Consider the following 16,082-nt stretch of genomic DNA (forward strand, 5'->3'; position numbering starts at 1 on the left):
TATCAACCCTGAAGACAGGGTGCTTGGTTCTAAGTGAGAACCAAGCATGAACAGGACACCCCTACATGAGCCGCTGCATGAGGAGGACACCCCTACAGCCTACAGAGTCCATTCTCCCTGGTTGTCAGTAAAGCAGCCATATACTATATAGAGGGGCCCACTTAAATACGCAATGGCCGTCTCAAAACTGGCTTCAACGAATCCTATCATGTTTGGTATTAAACATGTTGGAATCATACTCCCCACACTGTAAATGTTGTGGGGGGTATGATTCCAAGCACTAGAAGAGGCCTCCGTTAGACTCTCGGTGCTCCCGGTACCAGCCTTCTTGACCCAGACAGCACAACATGGTTGCTGCCAACCAGAGCCACAATTCTGCCCTCCTGCTGCTGAGCCAAGCTCGAGCAGGGGAAGGCAGAACAATAGGCATCCTGTCACAGGAAGGTGTGACCACCTGCCAGACAGGATTTAGTGTATTGGGGCAGGGTGGGTGCACGTACCAGCACCACTCATTCTGCATGAGGGGCACATTTGGTGTCCCCATGCACAGTCCAGTTCAAACCAGCTCTGGGAGCCATTAGATCCCACTCTGGCATGAAATTGGATGGAGGACATGGGGGTAACCACACCCCTGTCCAGACCCTCCCCTGGTAGGGTGCCTTGAATCATCCCAACCCTTTCCTTAGGGTACTTAAGGGCTTACCTGAGGATGGGTCCCTAGATTTGTCGTTGAACAAGATTCAGATGCGACACCACTTCATTTTCTACTGTCTGGGCACTCTGCACTTCGCTGGACTTCGTTTTGGCTCAACTTCATCTCCCTTCCAGTTTGGGGCATTGTCTGTGCCTGTGCACCATACATGAACCATCCAAGGCCTGTAGGCATCAAAGACACCTAAAGGAATCTTCCTTGGAGTGAAGGAGTTGTACCGCAACTAAGTCAACTGGTCTGATGATCCTGAGCTCCTCCTGACTCCGTAAGGTTCTGCAACACAAGTGGTGGTTTTCCACATCTCCTGAGGCCTGCCCTGCCCTCTCACCAAGTTTGAGGACAGTATCCCTCGTGGGGGTTGCAATGACCAAACCCCTGTCCATCGCGTCAACTTGCAGTTGCAAAGGCTTGTTGGCTTCCTTCCAGGAAGATCTTCGGGCTCCAAGTAGCCCCAAACTCAAGCACCTCCAGTTACTAGAATCTTCAGCCACACCTCATTTTGTGCATGGTGGCCTGCATCTTTTGGTGAGCTGCTTGGGGTCCTCTTGCGACTCTAGTGCCTCCTACCCTTGGGTCCAATTAAGGGTCACCTTTGTTTCTTTGGGCTCCCTTGATTGCTCAGGCCTGCCCTGACTCCCCTGCTTGTGGTGAATCCCCTGGACCTTACTGGTCCCAACATTGCACCTTCTTCGACTTCTGCGTGGGTTGCATTTGCCAAGGCTTTTTGGTGCTCCCACCGGACACGTTAGACAGCTTGTACATGGCTCCTGGTCTTCCTCAGCATCGCCTGGTCCTCACAGCTGTAGAGTCAAGATCATCGTCATCCATCTGGCAACACCTGACATTGGAGGGCATTCGTCTTCCAAGTCTCCTGTTCACTCCTGAGTGACATAGACTCTGTCCCCTTGGCTTGCAGATACCTCTCATCTTGAATCCACCTTCGGATTCCACCTGACACTTTCTCCTTCTTCAGCAGTGGCACTTTCCTGAAGCCCTCCATTGGGTTCGACAGTGGTTTTGGACACCACTTTACACCTATGCACCCGGCTTCCCTGGTGTAGGTATCGTTGGTACGAGGATATCCACGGGTGGGGTCGCTCTCCAACATTCTGTTTTCCACTGGGTTTCTTCAGGGTCCACTAGAAGGATCCTCAATCTTTAAAAATCCAACCACGACTTACAAGTAGAGTTGTACAGAGCACATGGTTGTGTTCCCACACTGCACACGCTCTCCGTGGGGTCCCTATCTACTCACCTTTGGTGGTTCCTTGGGTCCCCAGCACTTCTACATCCTCTCAACACTGTCTTGACCTGAGTCATGGTTCTTATACCACTTTCTTAGTATATGGTTTGCCGCCCCCCCCCCAGGGCCCACTGTTTATTCTGTGCTATTTACTGTGTGTCTTTGCAAAGTATTGTGTGCATTGTGATTACCTCTGTGTAGGAGATATTTAAATGTGTCAGAGAGTATATTATCATAAATACATATTTTTATAAATACCTTGTGTGGTTCTTTTTGAACCCATTTCCCGCGGCCGAAAATCCCCCGCGGTGCGGCGGCTTTGAAGGGTGGGTGAGGCCGCGTCGGCCAACGGACGTGCGCAGCACTACGGAGGTAGTGCTCGCGACGGCCATTGGCCGACAGAAGCAGCGAACGGGTTAATTAATCTATACTATAAGATTGCATTCTGGTAAAACAAGCTGCTTTACACTCCTTCTGAACTAAACCTGAAGGCTGCTCTCCACAGCTACCACTTAGAGAGCTTTCTAAGGTTATCTAAGACCTTCTAAGTCACCATAAGGGTTGTCTGGACTGGTGCAAGGTGCACACTTACATTAGTGGACAACATATACCAGGCCAGCTTCTCACACTACAGTACAGCCCTGGAAGGTCCTGGTGTCCTCTCACTAGGTAGGGGACATATCTGACCCTCTTATGCTGGTGTACCACTTATGGTCTGGTTGCTGCATCGGCGTTGCCGGGGAGCGGCAAGTCGGTAAGCCACACTCTTGGGATTGGTGCCTGCGGGAAGCAAGGGAGTAGTTCTTTTTCTCTGAAGGAGATCTCTGGCAAAGGGCTGGAGGTGCTCTGGGATTCATGGAGGCCCCACAGCAGCAGGATGAGACAGCACACCATGATGGTCGAGTCCTTGAGGCAGCAGGCAGGGTTTCACACCATAATTCAGCAGCAGGTCCTCTGTTCTCGGGTCAGCAGATCTTCTTTGTCCGTTTCTTCTTACACTCATTGAATCTGAAGTTCAGGGTCTAGGGGTGCAACCTAAATATTGAATTTAGAGGCATTACAAGGAGTGACAGGTAGTAGCCAATGGGCTACACCCTCTATGTGACAACTTCCTTTTGGAGAGTGGACACAACCCTGACCTCAATTGGCTGATTCCCTCCAACACAAGATGGAGAAATTGGAAAAGTGAGGTCCACATCACCTGCCCCACCTTAGGGGAGGTGCTGGCTGAGTCTGGACCACCTCCTAATCTAACTAAATTTCCCAGCTGTCCTCCCACCAAAAGTGGGGTCTGGACAGGAGAGTTGTCACCCTCCCCTAACTGGAGGAGCCTGGGTTGTATTTCAAAGGTGGCATCGCCTTTGAAGCTTCCCACCCTGGAAATTAATTCCTGGATGGAGAACGTGTGAAGAACTTCTGCCTAGAGCAGGCATTGTTCCTGGCCTCAGAGAGTGAAGGCTCTCACCCCATGAGGTCAGAATCATGACCCTAGGGGTTGCTGGAACACTTTTGTGGGCTATGTCAAATTTCTAGACCTGAGGATTTCTTTTTCTGTGATAGATACAGGGATTTGTGCCATGTTGACTCTTCAGTTTATCTGCTTCAAGACACTCAGTCTGCAATGGCAGTGTGCATGATCTAGGTTGGCACAATGTGTGCTTCAGCGTAGAGGACTATCTTCAGTATCAATGCCCTAGGTACCAAGGGTACCATTTACAAGGGACTTATATGGCGGCTGAAGTTGTGCCAATTGTGGTACTGTTTTGTGAAAGAGCTCTGGCACTGGGAACCTGGTTAGCAGGGACCCAGTGCTCTTTCAGTTGATATCACATAATGTTCCAGGCAAAAGGTGGTGTCTCACATGTGTGTAATGTAGCTATCCTCTTTAGCAGACTTCAGCTACCTTTGAATTGTATACTGTAGATGTCCTCTTTGGTGCTACACAGCTTCCTTTGATGTGTGTAATTTAGCTAGTGCACTGCTACACCCCTTCCTTTGAAGTGTGTAATGTAGCTGTTGTTCCACAGCTTCCTTTGATGTGTGTAATGTAGCTTTCCTCTTTAGTGCTGTACAGTGTTGTGTCTTGTGAGTTATTTTGCTATTCTCTTTGACACCCCTTCCTTTGAAGTGTGTGATGTAGCTGTTGTTCCACAGCTTCCTTTGATGTGTGTAATGTAGCTTTCCTCTTTAGTGCTGTACAGTGTTGTTTCTTGTGAGTTATTTTGCTATTCTCTTTGACACCCCTTCCTTTGAAGTGTGTAATGTAGCTGTTGTTCCACAGCTTCCTTTGATGTGTGTAATGTAGCTGTCCTCTTTAGTGCTGTACAGCGTTGTTTCTTGTGAGTTATTTTGCTGTTCTCTTTGACACTTCTTCCTTTGATGTGTGTAATGTAGCTGTCGTTCGTAGTGCTATAGAGCTTCCTTTGATTTGTTGATGTAGCTGTTCTCTTTAGTGCTGTACACCTGTATTTCATGTGGGTTATTTTGCTATTCTCTTTAACACTCTTCCTTTGATGTGTGTAATGTATCTGTTGCTACACAGCTTCCTTTGATGTGTGCAATGTAGCTGTCATTTTTAGTGCAATACAGCTTCCTTTGAATTGTGTACTGTAGCTGCTCTCCGTGCTGCACAACTTCCTTTGATATGTGTAATGTAGCTGCCCTCTATACTGCTACACAGCTTAGTTTGATGTGTGTAATGTTGCTGTCCTCTTTAATGCTCCATCCTTGCATGGGTGTAATGTTGCTGTTCTTTTTAACATTTCTTCCTTTGATATGTGTAATTTAGCTGTGCTCTTTAGTGCTATACAGCTGTATATGTTGTGTGAAATGTTGCTGTCTTTTTTAGTAATACACAGCTCATTATTGTGTAACAGTGCTGGTCAGCTCCAATTCATATGTGAAGAGTTGCAGCCCTCCTCAGTACAATACATGCCCCTCTTATTTCTGTACTGTACAAGCCTCTTTAGTTCTATACAGCTCCCTTTCAATAACAAAGTGCTGCAGCTTTCTTTAGTGCCCCACAGCTCCCTTTGATATCACTGGTCCTGGATAGTTCCTAATGGAACTAACAGTGTTGCACATCTCCCAAAGACTTTTATACAAGTTCCATACTCTTCAGCAGTGGACACCTCTAAAACTATATTCACGACAGCCACATATTTCAAGACAGGACAGCTCCAAAAGACGCGTTCACAAAAGCCTCACTTTTCAGCACTGGACAGCTCCGAAATTCATATAGAGAATGGCTGCACTCTCCAACCTAGGACATCTAAAAAAGACTCTGACACACTATCCACACTCTGGGCAGCTCCGAAAGACTGATATACAACAGACACACTCGTCAGCACTGGACAGTTCCCAAAAAGGTCTATACAAATCAATCAATCAAGCAATCAATCAGGTGCTTGTTAAGCGCGACTACTCACCCGTAAGGGTCTCAAGTCACTGGGGGGTGGGGGGTGGGGTGGGTGTTCGCAGGTTCCAGTCCATCAAGGAGGGGGTCTGTCGAAGAGCCAGGTTTTGAGGTTTCTTGCATAGATGGGGACCGAGGTTGTCTGTCTGAGGTGGAGCGGAAGGTCATTCCAGGCTCTGGCCCCGAGGAAGGAGAAGGCGCGGCCTTCTGATCTGGTCTTTTTGGTGCAGGAGACCACAGCATAGCAGAGCTGGGCTGATTGTAGGGTCCTTTGGGGTGCGTGGAATTTGAGTCAGCTGTTCAGGTATGCTGCTCCGGTGTCGTGGAGGGCCTTATGAGCATGGGGGAGCATCTTGAAGGTGACTCTAGCTTCAATGGGGCGCTAGTGGCATGTGCGCAGGTGCTGGGAGATGTGGCAGTGTCTTAGCAGGTTGAGGATCAGTCATGCGGCAGTTTTTGGATGTTCTGTAGCTTGTGGGTGAGGTTTTTGTTTATTCCGGCATAGAGTGCGTCGCCGTAGTCGAGTCTGCTGGTGACCAGGGCGTGAGTGATGGTCTTTCTGTATTTGAGGGGATCCATTTGAAGGTCTTACGTAGGAGGCATATGGTGTGAAAGCAGGAGGACGAGAGTTGATCTGGCGGTCCATTTTGAGCTCTGAGTCCAGGATGATTCCCTGGTTGCGTGCGTGGTCCGTGGGGTTGGGCGGGCTTCTGAGGGCGGGGGGCCACCAGGTGTCGTTCCAGGAGTTGGGGTATGGGCTTCCATTTTGTTGGTGTTTAGTTGTAGGCAGCTGTTTTTCATCCATTTGGCGACGGCTTCCATGCCTTCTCGAAAGTTGTGTCTGGCGGTGTTGGGTTCGTTGGATAGGGAGAGGATGATTTGGGTGTCGTCTGCGTATAACACAATGTTGAGTCTGTAGGTTCTGACGATGGGGGCGAGCGGAGCCGTGTAGACGTTGACGAGCGTAGGGCTGAGGGAGGACCCCTGGGAGACTCCGCAGGAGGTTGGTGTAGGGTTCAAGAGGAAAGGGGGGAGTCTGACCTGCTGCATTCTGCCGGAGAGGAAGGAGCGGATCCAGGCGAGGGCCTTGTCTTGGATCCCTGCGTCGTGGAGTCTGCGTATTAGGGTGCGGAGAGAGACTGTGTCGAACGTCGCTGAGAGGTCGAGGAGGATGAGGGCTGCTGTTTCTCCTTTGTCCAGTAGGGTGCGGATGCCGTCTGTTGTGGCGAGGAGGGCAGTTTCCGTACTGTGGTTTTTTCTGAAGCCGGATTGGGAGGAGTCAAGGATGTTGTGCTCTTCGATGAATGTGGCGTGTTGGCTGTTGATATCTTTCTTGATGACTTTCACTGGGAACAGGGCAGGTAGATGGGTCTGTAGTTTTTGAGAATAGTGAGGTCCACTGAGGGTTTCTCCTGAGGGGGTGATCTCGGCGTGTTTCCCGTTGTCAGGGAACGAGGCGGTTGCCAAGGAGTGGTTGATGGTGTGGCAGAGCATGGGTGCGATGGGGTCGGCGGCTCTGTTGAAAATGTGGTGGGGGCAGGGGTCCTTGGGGGCCCCGGAGTGGATTGACTTCATCTTCTTCAGTGTGTCTTTGGTGGTGAGTGCTGTCCAGTTGTCGATGGCTGGCTTCAGGGTGTTGGGGATAGTTGGTGAGGGTTCAGTGTGTTGGTTTTCTTCGTCGAAGTTGTCATAGATGCTCTTGATTTTGTGGTGGAAAAAGGTGCTGTGTTTGTCGCAGAGGTCTTGTGAGGGAGGGATGTCGGTGGACTCACTGGTGGGTTGGGCGAACTCCTTGATGATGTTGAAGAGTTCTTTGCTGTTGTGTGCATGAGTGGAGATTCTGTCTTCAATCACTTTTTTTCTCGTTTTTTCTGGTGAGTTAGTGGTGGGTGTTGGTTGCGACTCTTAAGTTGTTGTGGGTTTCTGTGGATTTGGTGTTCCTCCAGGCCTTTTCGAGGTGGTGGCAAGTGCATCTGGACCCTCGAAGTTCGGTGGTAAACCATCTAGCTTTCTTGTTGTGGGTGTTGTTGTTTTTCTTGAGGGGTGCTATGGTGTTGGCGCTGTAGGAGATCCATTTGTGCAGGGTTCGGGCTGCGGTGTTTGCGTCGTCGTTTTCCGCGATGGTTGGGGTGGAGTTGCTTAGTGATGAGGTTAGCTGGTCGGTGATTTTAGTCCAGTTTCTTCGTGGGAGCAGGTGCTGGAGGCAGTGGATGGTGGGTGTTCTGAAGGTGAAGTGGACGCATCGATGGTCAGCCCATAGGAGTTTGGTGGTGTGGCTGAAGGTGCTGGAGTTTCCTGTTGTGCAGAGGGGGTCGAAGGTGTACCCTGCTGAGTGTGTGGGTTCGGTCACGATCAGGCTGAGTCCAATGTTGTTGAGGTTGTCTAGGAGGGATGTGGTGCTGGGGTCCAGTTGGTTGTCGAGGTGAAAGTTGAGGTCTCCCAGTAGGGTGTAGTTGGTGGATGCGATGGCATGTGGGGAGATGATGTCCGTGAAGGAGTTGGCAAAAAGTCCAGGGGGTCCAGGGGTTGGTAGATGAGGGTTGCTCGGAGGGTGGAGGTAGGGCTGGCCACTATCTTGAAGTGAAGGTGTTCCATCAGGTCAGTGGGCTCGTCGGGGAGTGTGCTCAGGCGGAGGGTGGATTTGTGGACGATGGCGATTCCTCCTCCTGGGCGGGTGTGGCAGTCCTCCCTGGAGATCTTGTATCATTGGGGAATGGGGATGACGATGTCCAGTCCCAAGGTTGTGTTGGTCCAGGTTTCGGTGAAGAATTTTTTGTCCGGGGTGGTGCTGTCAAGGAGGTCCCAGATTTCGGTGGCATGTTTGTGGCGTGTTTGTGGAGAGATCGGACGTTGAGGAGAATGCTTTGCAGGGGTCATCAATTCGGTTGTGTTCTTGCGGGCGGGTTCCGCTGGGTCCTTGGTCTTGACGGTGCTGCAGGTGTGCCTGCAGCGGTGACAGCTGTAGGGTCCGTGGGCGTCGGCTGGTGATGCTGGCTTGCAGCTGTTGTTGTGGCCTGGGTTGAGAGCATGGAGTGCCGCTGGGTCGTAGCTTTGGTGGTGCAGAGATCCAGAATTCCTGGCGCTGATTGTGGTCGGGTCGCGGATGGGCGCAGACAGGCTTGACTTTGGTGCGCCTTCAGCTTGCAGGCGGCACGGGCGTGCAGCGCCCGTCATTAGGTAGGGGTCGGGGAGGACTGGACAGCCGAGAGGCGGGTAGGAGAGCTGGATTGGGACGGTCATACTGGTCCGGCTGGGGGGGGGGAGGGGCCCCAGGGTCAGCAGCGGCAGGGAAAAACTGGAGAAAAAGGCAAAAGGAAAAAGGCAAAAAGAGAGGGAAAAGTGCAACTAGGGCAGCGAAAGTGCAAGAAGTGGGGAGGAAAGACACAGAGGACACATAAGGAGAGTGAAGGGGGAGATTGAGATGAGGGTAAAAAACGAGTGAAAACTGAGGAAAGGCACAGAAGGAGAGTGGAGGGGGAGCATGAAATGAGGGGGAAACAAGTGAAAACGGAGGAAAGACACAGAGGGAGAGTAAAGGGGGAGATAGAAATGAGGGAAAAAACGAGTGAAAAAGGAGAGAATAAGTGAAGCGGGAGAAAGGAGACAGAGGTCCACTGGACCACCAGGGATGAGGCGCAGGTAAAACCTGCGGGTGGAGGAGGGCCTCGAACACCAACACTCGAGAAAGCAGGGGCTATGGGGAAGGCCTCACTTAATGGTGGAGCTGCATGGGAGGGAGAGCAATTTCACAGACAATGAGTCCACACTCTTTAGCACTGAACAGCTAACGACTGAGGGCTGTGTTCACAAGGTACACTTTTGAGTAATTTTCCTACTTTTGACTATTCACCATTTACGAATGCAAAGTTACTTAAAAGTGTAGACTTACATGCCCCCTTAAACATGGGGTGGAGTCAGTAAAAAGTTCGAAAGTTACTACTAGCAGTGACTTCACAACTGTATTTGATGTTCTGAGCACTTGGCACACACTCCATAGTGGAGGTAGAGATCTCCCTATGGTAAAGTATGAGGGAAATCATAAAAGTTAATTAATCTTTAAAACAATATAAAAAAAAGTATAGCATTAATAACTTCATAATATTTTCCCTTAGAATAAAATTATGTTTCTGACATTTAAATTAAGAAAGACTATACTTTTTATTATGTACTAAAACTGATTAACTGCAATGTATAAAATTAATTGAGTGATTTAAATATGATTTGATAACATTTAATGTTATATTAATTTATAAAATGTACCAAATGTATGTGAAATTTTTAAAAGTAATACAATAAAAGTTTTGTATTAATATTTTATCATCAAATTGATTGTATCTATATTTTTAAATTGTTTCAATAATTTATTGGTATTCAACATTAGTTTCCATGAGGTTTTATTTTAAGTCCCTACCTCCAGCTCTTAAAGACCTTTAGACAACAGCCCCACTCTTCAGCACTGGACAGCTCCCAAATACATTGAATATCAGCCACACTCTTCAGTACTGGACAGCTCCCAAAGACCTTTGCACAAAATACACACTCTTCAGCACTGGACAGCTCTTAAAGGCCATCACACAACAGCTACGCTCTTCAGCATTGGACAGCTCCCCAAAGAACTTCACACAAGATGCATACTCTTCAGCACTGGACAGCTCTTAAAGAACTTTACACAACAGCCACACTCTTCAGCACTGGACAGCTTACAAAAGCTTTTATACAACAGCCACACTCTTCAGCACTGGACAGCTCCCAAAGACCTTTACACAACAGACACACTCTTCAGCAATGGACAGCTCCCAAAGACCTTTACACAAGAGATAAACTATTCAGCACTGGACAGCTCTCAAAGACCTTACCACAACAGCCACTCTCTTCAGCACTGGACAGCTCTTAAAGACCTTTACCCAACAGCGACTCTCTTCAGCAGTGGGCAGCTCCCAAAGACCTTTACACAACTGCCACACTCTTCAGCACTGGGCAGCTCCCAAAGACCTTTACACAACTGCCACACTCTTCAGCACTGGGCAGCTCCCAAAGACCTTTACTCAAGAGACACACTATTCAGCACTGGGCAGCTCTTAAAGGCTTTTACACAACAGCCACTCTCTTCAGCACTAGGCAGCCTCGGGAGTTACCTATTCCGAAGCAGTGATCCTAGTAGCAGAACGAATTTATGCATATTTATTTGTGTTCTGAGGCCACAACTGGAGGTTTCTGAACCTTTGCTTTGCTTGTGCCATGTGTCAAGTCAGAAGAGCAGTTAATGCATTTGATTAGCACATTTATTTTTAGAGCAGTCAGAACAATGCATGGTCTGCACTTCTAAACACAGCTACATTTCTCTTTGGTGAGTCAAGGGCGGGGAAGGTTATTCCACTGCTGTGAAACCTTAGATGGATCCGATACCCTGCAGCGACAGCGCAAACACTGTGATACGGCATGGGGTGCGTGAAAAGGCTTCCGACAAGCACCTTGGCTGCGTTCCCTCAACACCACATTAGCATACCCATTCCCTGGGGTGTGAATTTATTTACATTCAGTATCCACTGTATGTTTCCTTTTTTTTATAGGTAAACAGAAATACCAATATGCACCTTTTTAGAATAATAATCTAACTATACAGCTGGCATTATATTCTCTGTAAGTGTTGTGTCTGCCTCTTCATCGGTCAGAGTCTATGAGATGTTTACAAATTGTGCATCTCCGTTATCTCGGCTCCTTTACATCGACCCTCTTGATTCAACCAGCAAGTCTAAGACTAACTTATAATTTGAGGACTTTTATTTGCACAGAGCAGCAGCCTTCAAAGTGGCCAATAGTGGAGTTTGAACAGTAAATCAGTCAAGTCAGGGTACAGGTCATTCAAAGCAAAGGACAAGTCGAAGTACAGACATCAAGATAAAGGTAGAGTAATTAGAAGTGTGCAAAGTTCAAATTGCACCAGTGATGTCGGGAAACTTTGCTCTTTGCTGAGTAAGGGCTTTACACTTCTCAAAGGCAGGTAAAGTTTCTTGATTTTGCCACACTTCGCTTTAAGCAAAGCTTGCAGCTGGATGTGTCAACTAGCAAAAGGGTTTGTTTTGTCCGCTACCATTTAGGGCTGTCCTTTATGCTGTGTGACTGCAGAGAAATGCTGTAATAAGCACAAGGTCTAATACCTGCCCAATAGAGGTCTCACTTTCAAAGCGGGACTTCCGGTGGAGGGGAATGCATATGCACCCTGTCCAATCCCCGCCCACCAGACGGTCCAATCTATAGAGCTTGGCATGTGTTGGGCAAGATGATTCGACAATGAGGCAACTGCATGGCAGCAGAGCATTGGCAGCTGGCTTATAGACCCAAGTTGCATCAGGAATATTTGGCTACCAAAGCTGGTGAAGCAAAAAAAGTATGTGCACTTGTGAAGCCTTTGATTAAAAAAAATTCTACACTAGAAAGTGCTAATTTAATTATGTTATGTTATCATATGTTATGTTATTGGCTCATATAAATCACGGCGACTCACTCCGAAGGAGTATCTTGGTGCTTGCTACTTAGCAGCAGCACAGTGAAATTAAAACATCCGTGGTTTTAAAGTTGTTTAAACTCGGTGAGGTCAGAACGAGTGTGAATGTACAGAGGAAGTTTGTTCCAGAAAAATGGGGCAAGATAAGAGAAGGATCGAAGCCCGAATCTAGCCGTATGAATGCGAAGGATCCTTCGTAGCGCTTTGTTTGTGGGCCTGAGTAGTCTGGTGGGTTGGTAGTGGAAAAGTCTGGAATCTAGATAGATGTGTAGTACGTTCCTTAGTGCCTTCTGGGTCAAACATCAAAGCTTGAAGTTAACAGGTTTTCTAATGGGCAACCAATGTAAGGCTTTTAAAATGGAGGCAAAGGGAGAACATGAGGGGGGGGGGGGTGCAGATCAGCTGAGCTGCTGTATTCTGCTCTACTTGCAGTTTGGACAGCAGGGAGTTATTAGCTGCCACCAGCAGTGCATTCCCGTAGTCGAGGTAACATGTGATTTGTGTCTGGACCAGGGTCTTTCTAGCAGAAGAAGGAAGCCGGGGGAAAGCTTTTTTTTAGGAGATGCATGGTAGCAAAACAAGTGCCACAGGTAGTGCTAGTATGTCTTTCATGGAGAGAATTTGGTCAAGCTTGATATCAGCTTGATACGAAGTACTTCTTTTCATGTACTAAGGAAGCGAATGTATTGCCTCAGTTGCAAGTTACATGGAACCACAAGAGACAGAGTGCACACTTCCCAATACGTGCTGGTTCTCAAACACTCCCAACTTTACATAATACAATGTCAGCAGCAACAGGACACAAAGGACTCTGCCATTCTCTACACCCACAACATTGTCATTCACCCACTCAGTTTTATTCACCCACTCTGGCTTATTCACCCACTCTTACTTACCATGGGGAACCCACTAGCATTTAACAGGCAGGGAAGGGAAGGTTGGAGACGAGGTGTTGGCTAAAGTACTGGCAGCTACTTCTGACAATCTCGTCACCTGGACATGTTAAAATGCTTGTATAGGGTGAGCAGCTACCCACATGGGGTTTCCCAGCGCTTTCAGCAGCAGATAGTGTCTCCCATCCCGGGGGCTCAGAACAGCCACGTCTTTAGTTGTCTGCAGAATGTTGGGAGCAAAGTTCAAGATCTCAGATGTTCTGGCAAAGCATTCCACTGTTGAGGGCAGAGGAAAAAGAAAGAGTGACCTTCCATGTGAGTGAGTTTGATCTTAGCGACCGTGCACTAAGAGAGGTTGCTTGAATGCAGATAGCGGGTGGGCTTGTACGGTTTCCTGACCATTAATATGCTGGGGGTGATCCCTGTCCTTGCTTTGAACATGCAACACAAAGCCTTAATTTAGACATTCACCAACCAATGAAGCTCGTGGCTAAGAGATGTAACTGAGGCATATTTTGGCAGTCGATAGATCAGCCTAAATGCATTGCTAGTTAAACACTGTTGCATGAAATGATTGACAGTTTGTTGGTCTTCTTGTGTGGTTTTGCTCCTGTACTCCTCACTCACAGTTGCCTGCTGTTCTCCATCTCTTCCAGGATTCTGCTGACAGTAGTGGTCATCTTCAGGATCCTCATCGTGGCTATCGTTGGAGAGACTGTCTATGACGACGAGCAGACCATGTTTGTGTGCAACACCCTTCAGCCGGGCTGCAACCAGGCATGCTACGACAAAGCCTTCCCAATCTCACACATTCGCTACTGGGTCTTCCAGATCATCATGGTTTGCACTCCCAGCCTGTGCTTCATCACGTACTCCGTCCACCAGTCGGCCAAGCAAAAGGAGCGGCGCTACTCCACTGTGTTCCTCAGCCTTGACCGCGACCAGGACTCCATGAAACGCGAGGACAGCAAAAAGATCAAGAACACAATCGTCAACGGAGTGCTCCAGAACACTGAGAACTCCACAAAGGAGGCTGAACCAGACTGCCTGGAGGTGAAGGAGATCCCCCACCCAACTATCCGTGCCCCCAAAACCAAGATGACCCGGCAACAAGGCATCTCCAGGTTCTACATCATCCAGGTGGTCTTCAGGAATGCGCTTGAGATAGGGTTTCTGGTGGGGCAATACTTCCTCTATGGCTTCAATGTGCCATCCATGTATGAATGCGACAGATACCCTTGCATCAAGGAGGTGGAATGCTACGTGTCCAGGCCCACGGAGAAGACGGTGTTCCTGGTCTTCATGTTTGCCGTTAGCGGTCTCTGCGTGGTGCTAAACTTAGCGGAACTCAACCATCTTGGCTGGAGGAAGATCAAAACAGCGGTCAGAGGGGTGCAGGCCAAACGGAAATCCATCTATGAGATTAGGAACAAGGACCTTCCAAGAATGAATGTGCCCAACTTTGGAAGGACACAGTCCAGTGACTCGGCTTATGTGTGAAGGGACGGGGCAAAGGCCCCTCAAGGATGAAACTCAAGCCATACCGGGACTTGGATGGAAAGTGGGACAAGCAGCTAGCACATGTGCGCCGGGTGATGCCCATAGGCAGCTGGGGGTCCCTAAAATCATCCAGAATGGGGGTAGGTTGTCTGCTAGCGGTATTCCGTCAAGGAGAACATTGGACAGAGCCCCCCTATTTAACTTTTCAAAAAGCACGAAGGAGACATCGTTGAATGAAAGACTTGAGAAAGTCTGAGTGGACTTTGCAAACCACTCAAGAGTTGATAATTATAATACTGGCCAATGTGATGTCAAAATATGGGGTCAAGAGGAACAAACTGATGTCAGAACAAGGACTCAGGCCGGCCGACAACCAATCGGCAAAGATCTTGTTGAAGCTCCAATATATGAACGAAGGTCTACGAATGTACAGAGCAGCATTGGCAGGGAAGAAAAAGACACACAGAACACCCCAAATCCTGCTCCGCGCAGTTTTTGCGCGTTCGCCTGCATCTTATTTTCAAGGAGCACTGGTGCTGTTTCCTGATGGGCAAAGGGCTCTTCTGTGCGATAACTGCCCCTGAAGCCATGTCAGACCTCTTCGCGCAAGGCGCGGTCTGATCACTTCGCTTGCAGGCAGTAATCCCAGCATAAGAACCCCTTGCCAATTCTTTCTAAAAATAAAATAAAAAAGAAAATCAATGTGCATTGGCTCAACTGATATTGTTGCTACCGAGGGACTTCTTAGGAGGAGTGGAGTATTTTTAATATTATGGTCGGGATTTTTAAACATTCAGGACTCTTCATTTCACAAAATGATGGCATATTCAATGTGTTTACTTATTTACTGCAGAGGTGAAGTTTTCCTTTGCAGGTCAATTTTACTGCATATTCTCCCACTAACAAATAATTTGTGTTAATGTTCAGCAAAAATGTCAATTGCTGATTTTTTTTTTAGCATAATCTTTGCTCATAGAACAAACTAAATATCCCAAGCACAACATTCATACTGAATGAACAGAAAATTATTATTTTGCTGAGAGATAATCGAAGCACAACATCTATGCTGCAAATAACCCTCGGTAAACTGTTCCTACTTGTAATGTGTAAAAACCGAACAGAAATCTAAAAAGGGCAACATCATTTTTTTTTCTTGGAAGATACTATTTTGCAAACTTCCCCATCCAACTTTTGGACAGAACGTAATTATCTAATATTTTATTTTTTCGTTTTATAATTCTACCAGACACCTCAAGGCTTTATGGTGCTAATGTGAAATCATACACACATTGTAAATACAAAGGAATGGCCGAGGTTATACGGAGCCACAAACGCTTTAAAAAGATTCCTCTCTCTCCGAATGGCCTTAGGGTTGTGTTGTTATTGCTGCAAGGGTGGGGCAGAGGGGGGGGGGGGCAAAGAATTCCAGACTTTTCATGCTTGAAATAAAAATCACGGGCTCTTTTATAACTGTGCTGATACTTGAAAAACATTTGGTAGCCGAACGAAGGTTTCTCCTGGGGACATAAAGCCAATATTGTGTGGCCAAGAGAACCAGGCCAAAGCCTAGCTGGGCCTTGTGAGCCACTCATAGCGCCTTGATCTGTATTCGTTGATTCACTGGCAATAAATGTAAGTTTGGCAACAACGTAAGATTCCCTTCACTATTTCATCAAATTGTCCATATTTTGTGAATAATTTTCTGAAATAGAGGTGGAAAAATCAATGCGTGCTCAGCTCTAGATGAGATCGGGTTCAGGTTGTATCTAGGCCCAGGCGAACTCTGAAATATGCCGCCATTACTTGAGCGTTGC

The 16,082-nt window shown here is 47.7% G+C and overlaps 1 protein-coding gene across 1 annotated transcript in view; it reads left to right on the forward strand.

Annotated features, from left to right (window-relative positions):
• Window positions 1–15,645, forward strand: part of GJD2 (gap junction protein delta 2) — a 78,548-nt gene extending 62,903 nt beyond the window's left edge. Inside the window, exon 2 of the mRNA XM_085627348.1 lies at window positions 13,425–15,645. Within this exon, the coding sequence (XP_085483474.1) occupies window positions 13,425–14,268 (844 nt within the window). The 3' untranslated portion in view covers window positions 14,269–15,645. The remainder of the gene's footprint in view (window positions 1–13,424) is intronic.
• The last annotated feature ends 437 nt before the right edge of the window (window positions 15,646–16,082 follow it).

This window comes from Triturus cristatus, chromosome 9 (assembly GCF_964204655.1).
Source record: "Triturus cristatus chromosome 9, aTriCri1.1, whole genome shotgun sequence".
NCBI lineage: Eukaryota > Metazoa > Chordata > Amphibia > Caudata > Salamandridae > Triturus > Triturus cristatus.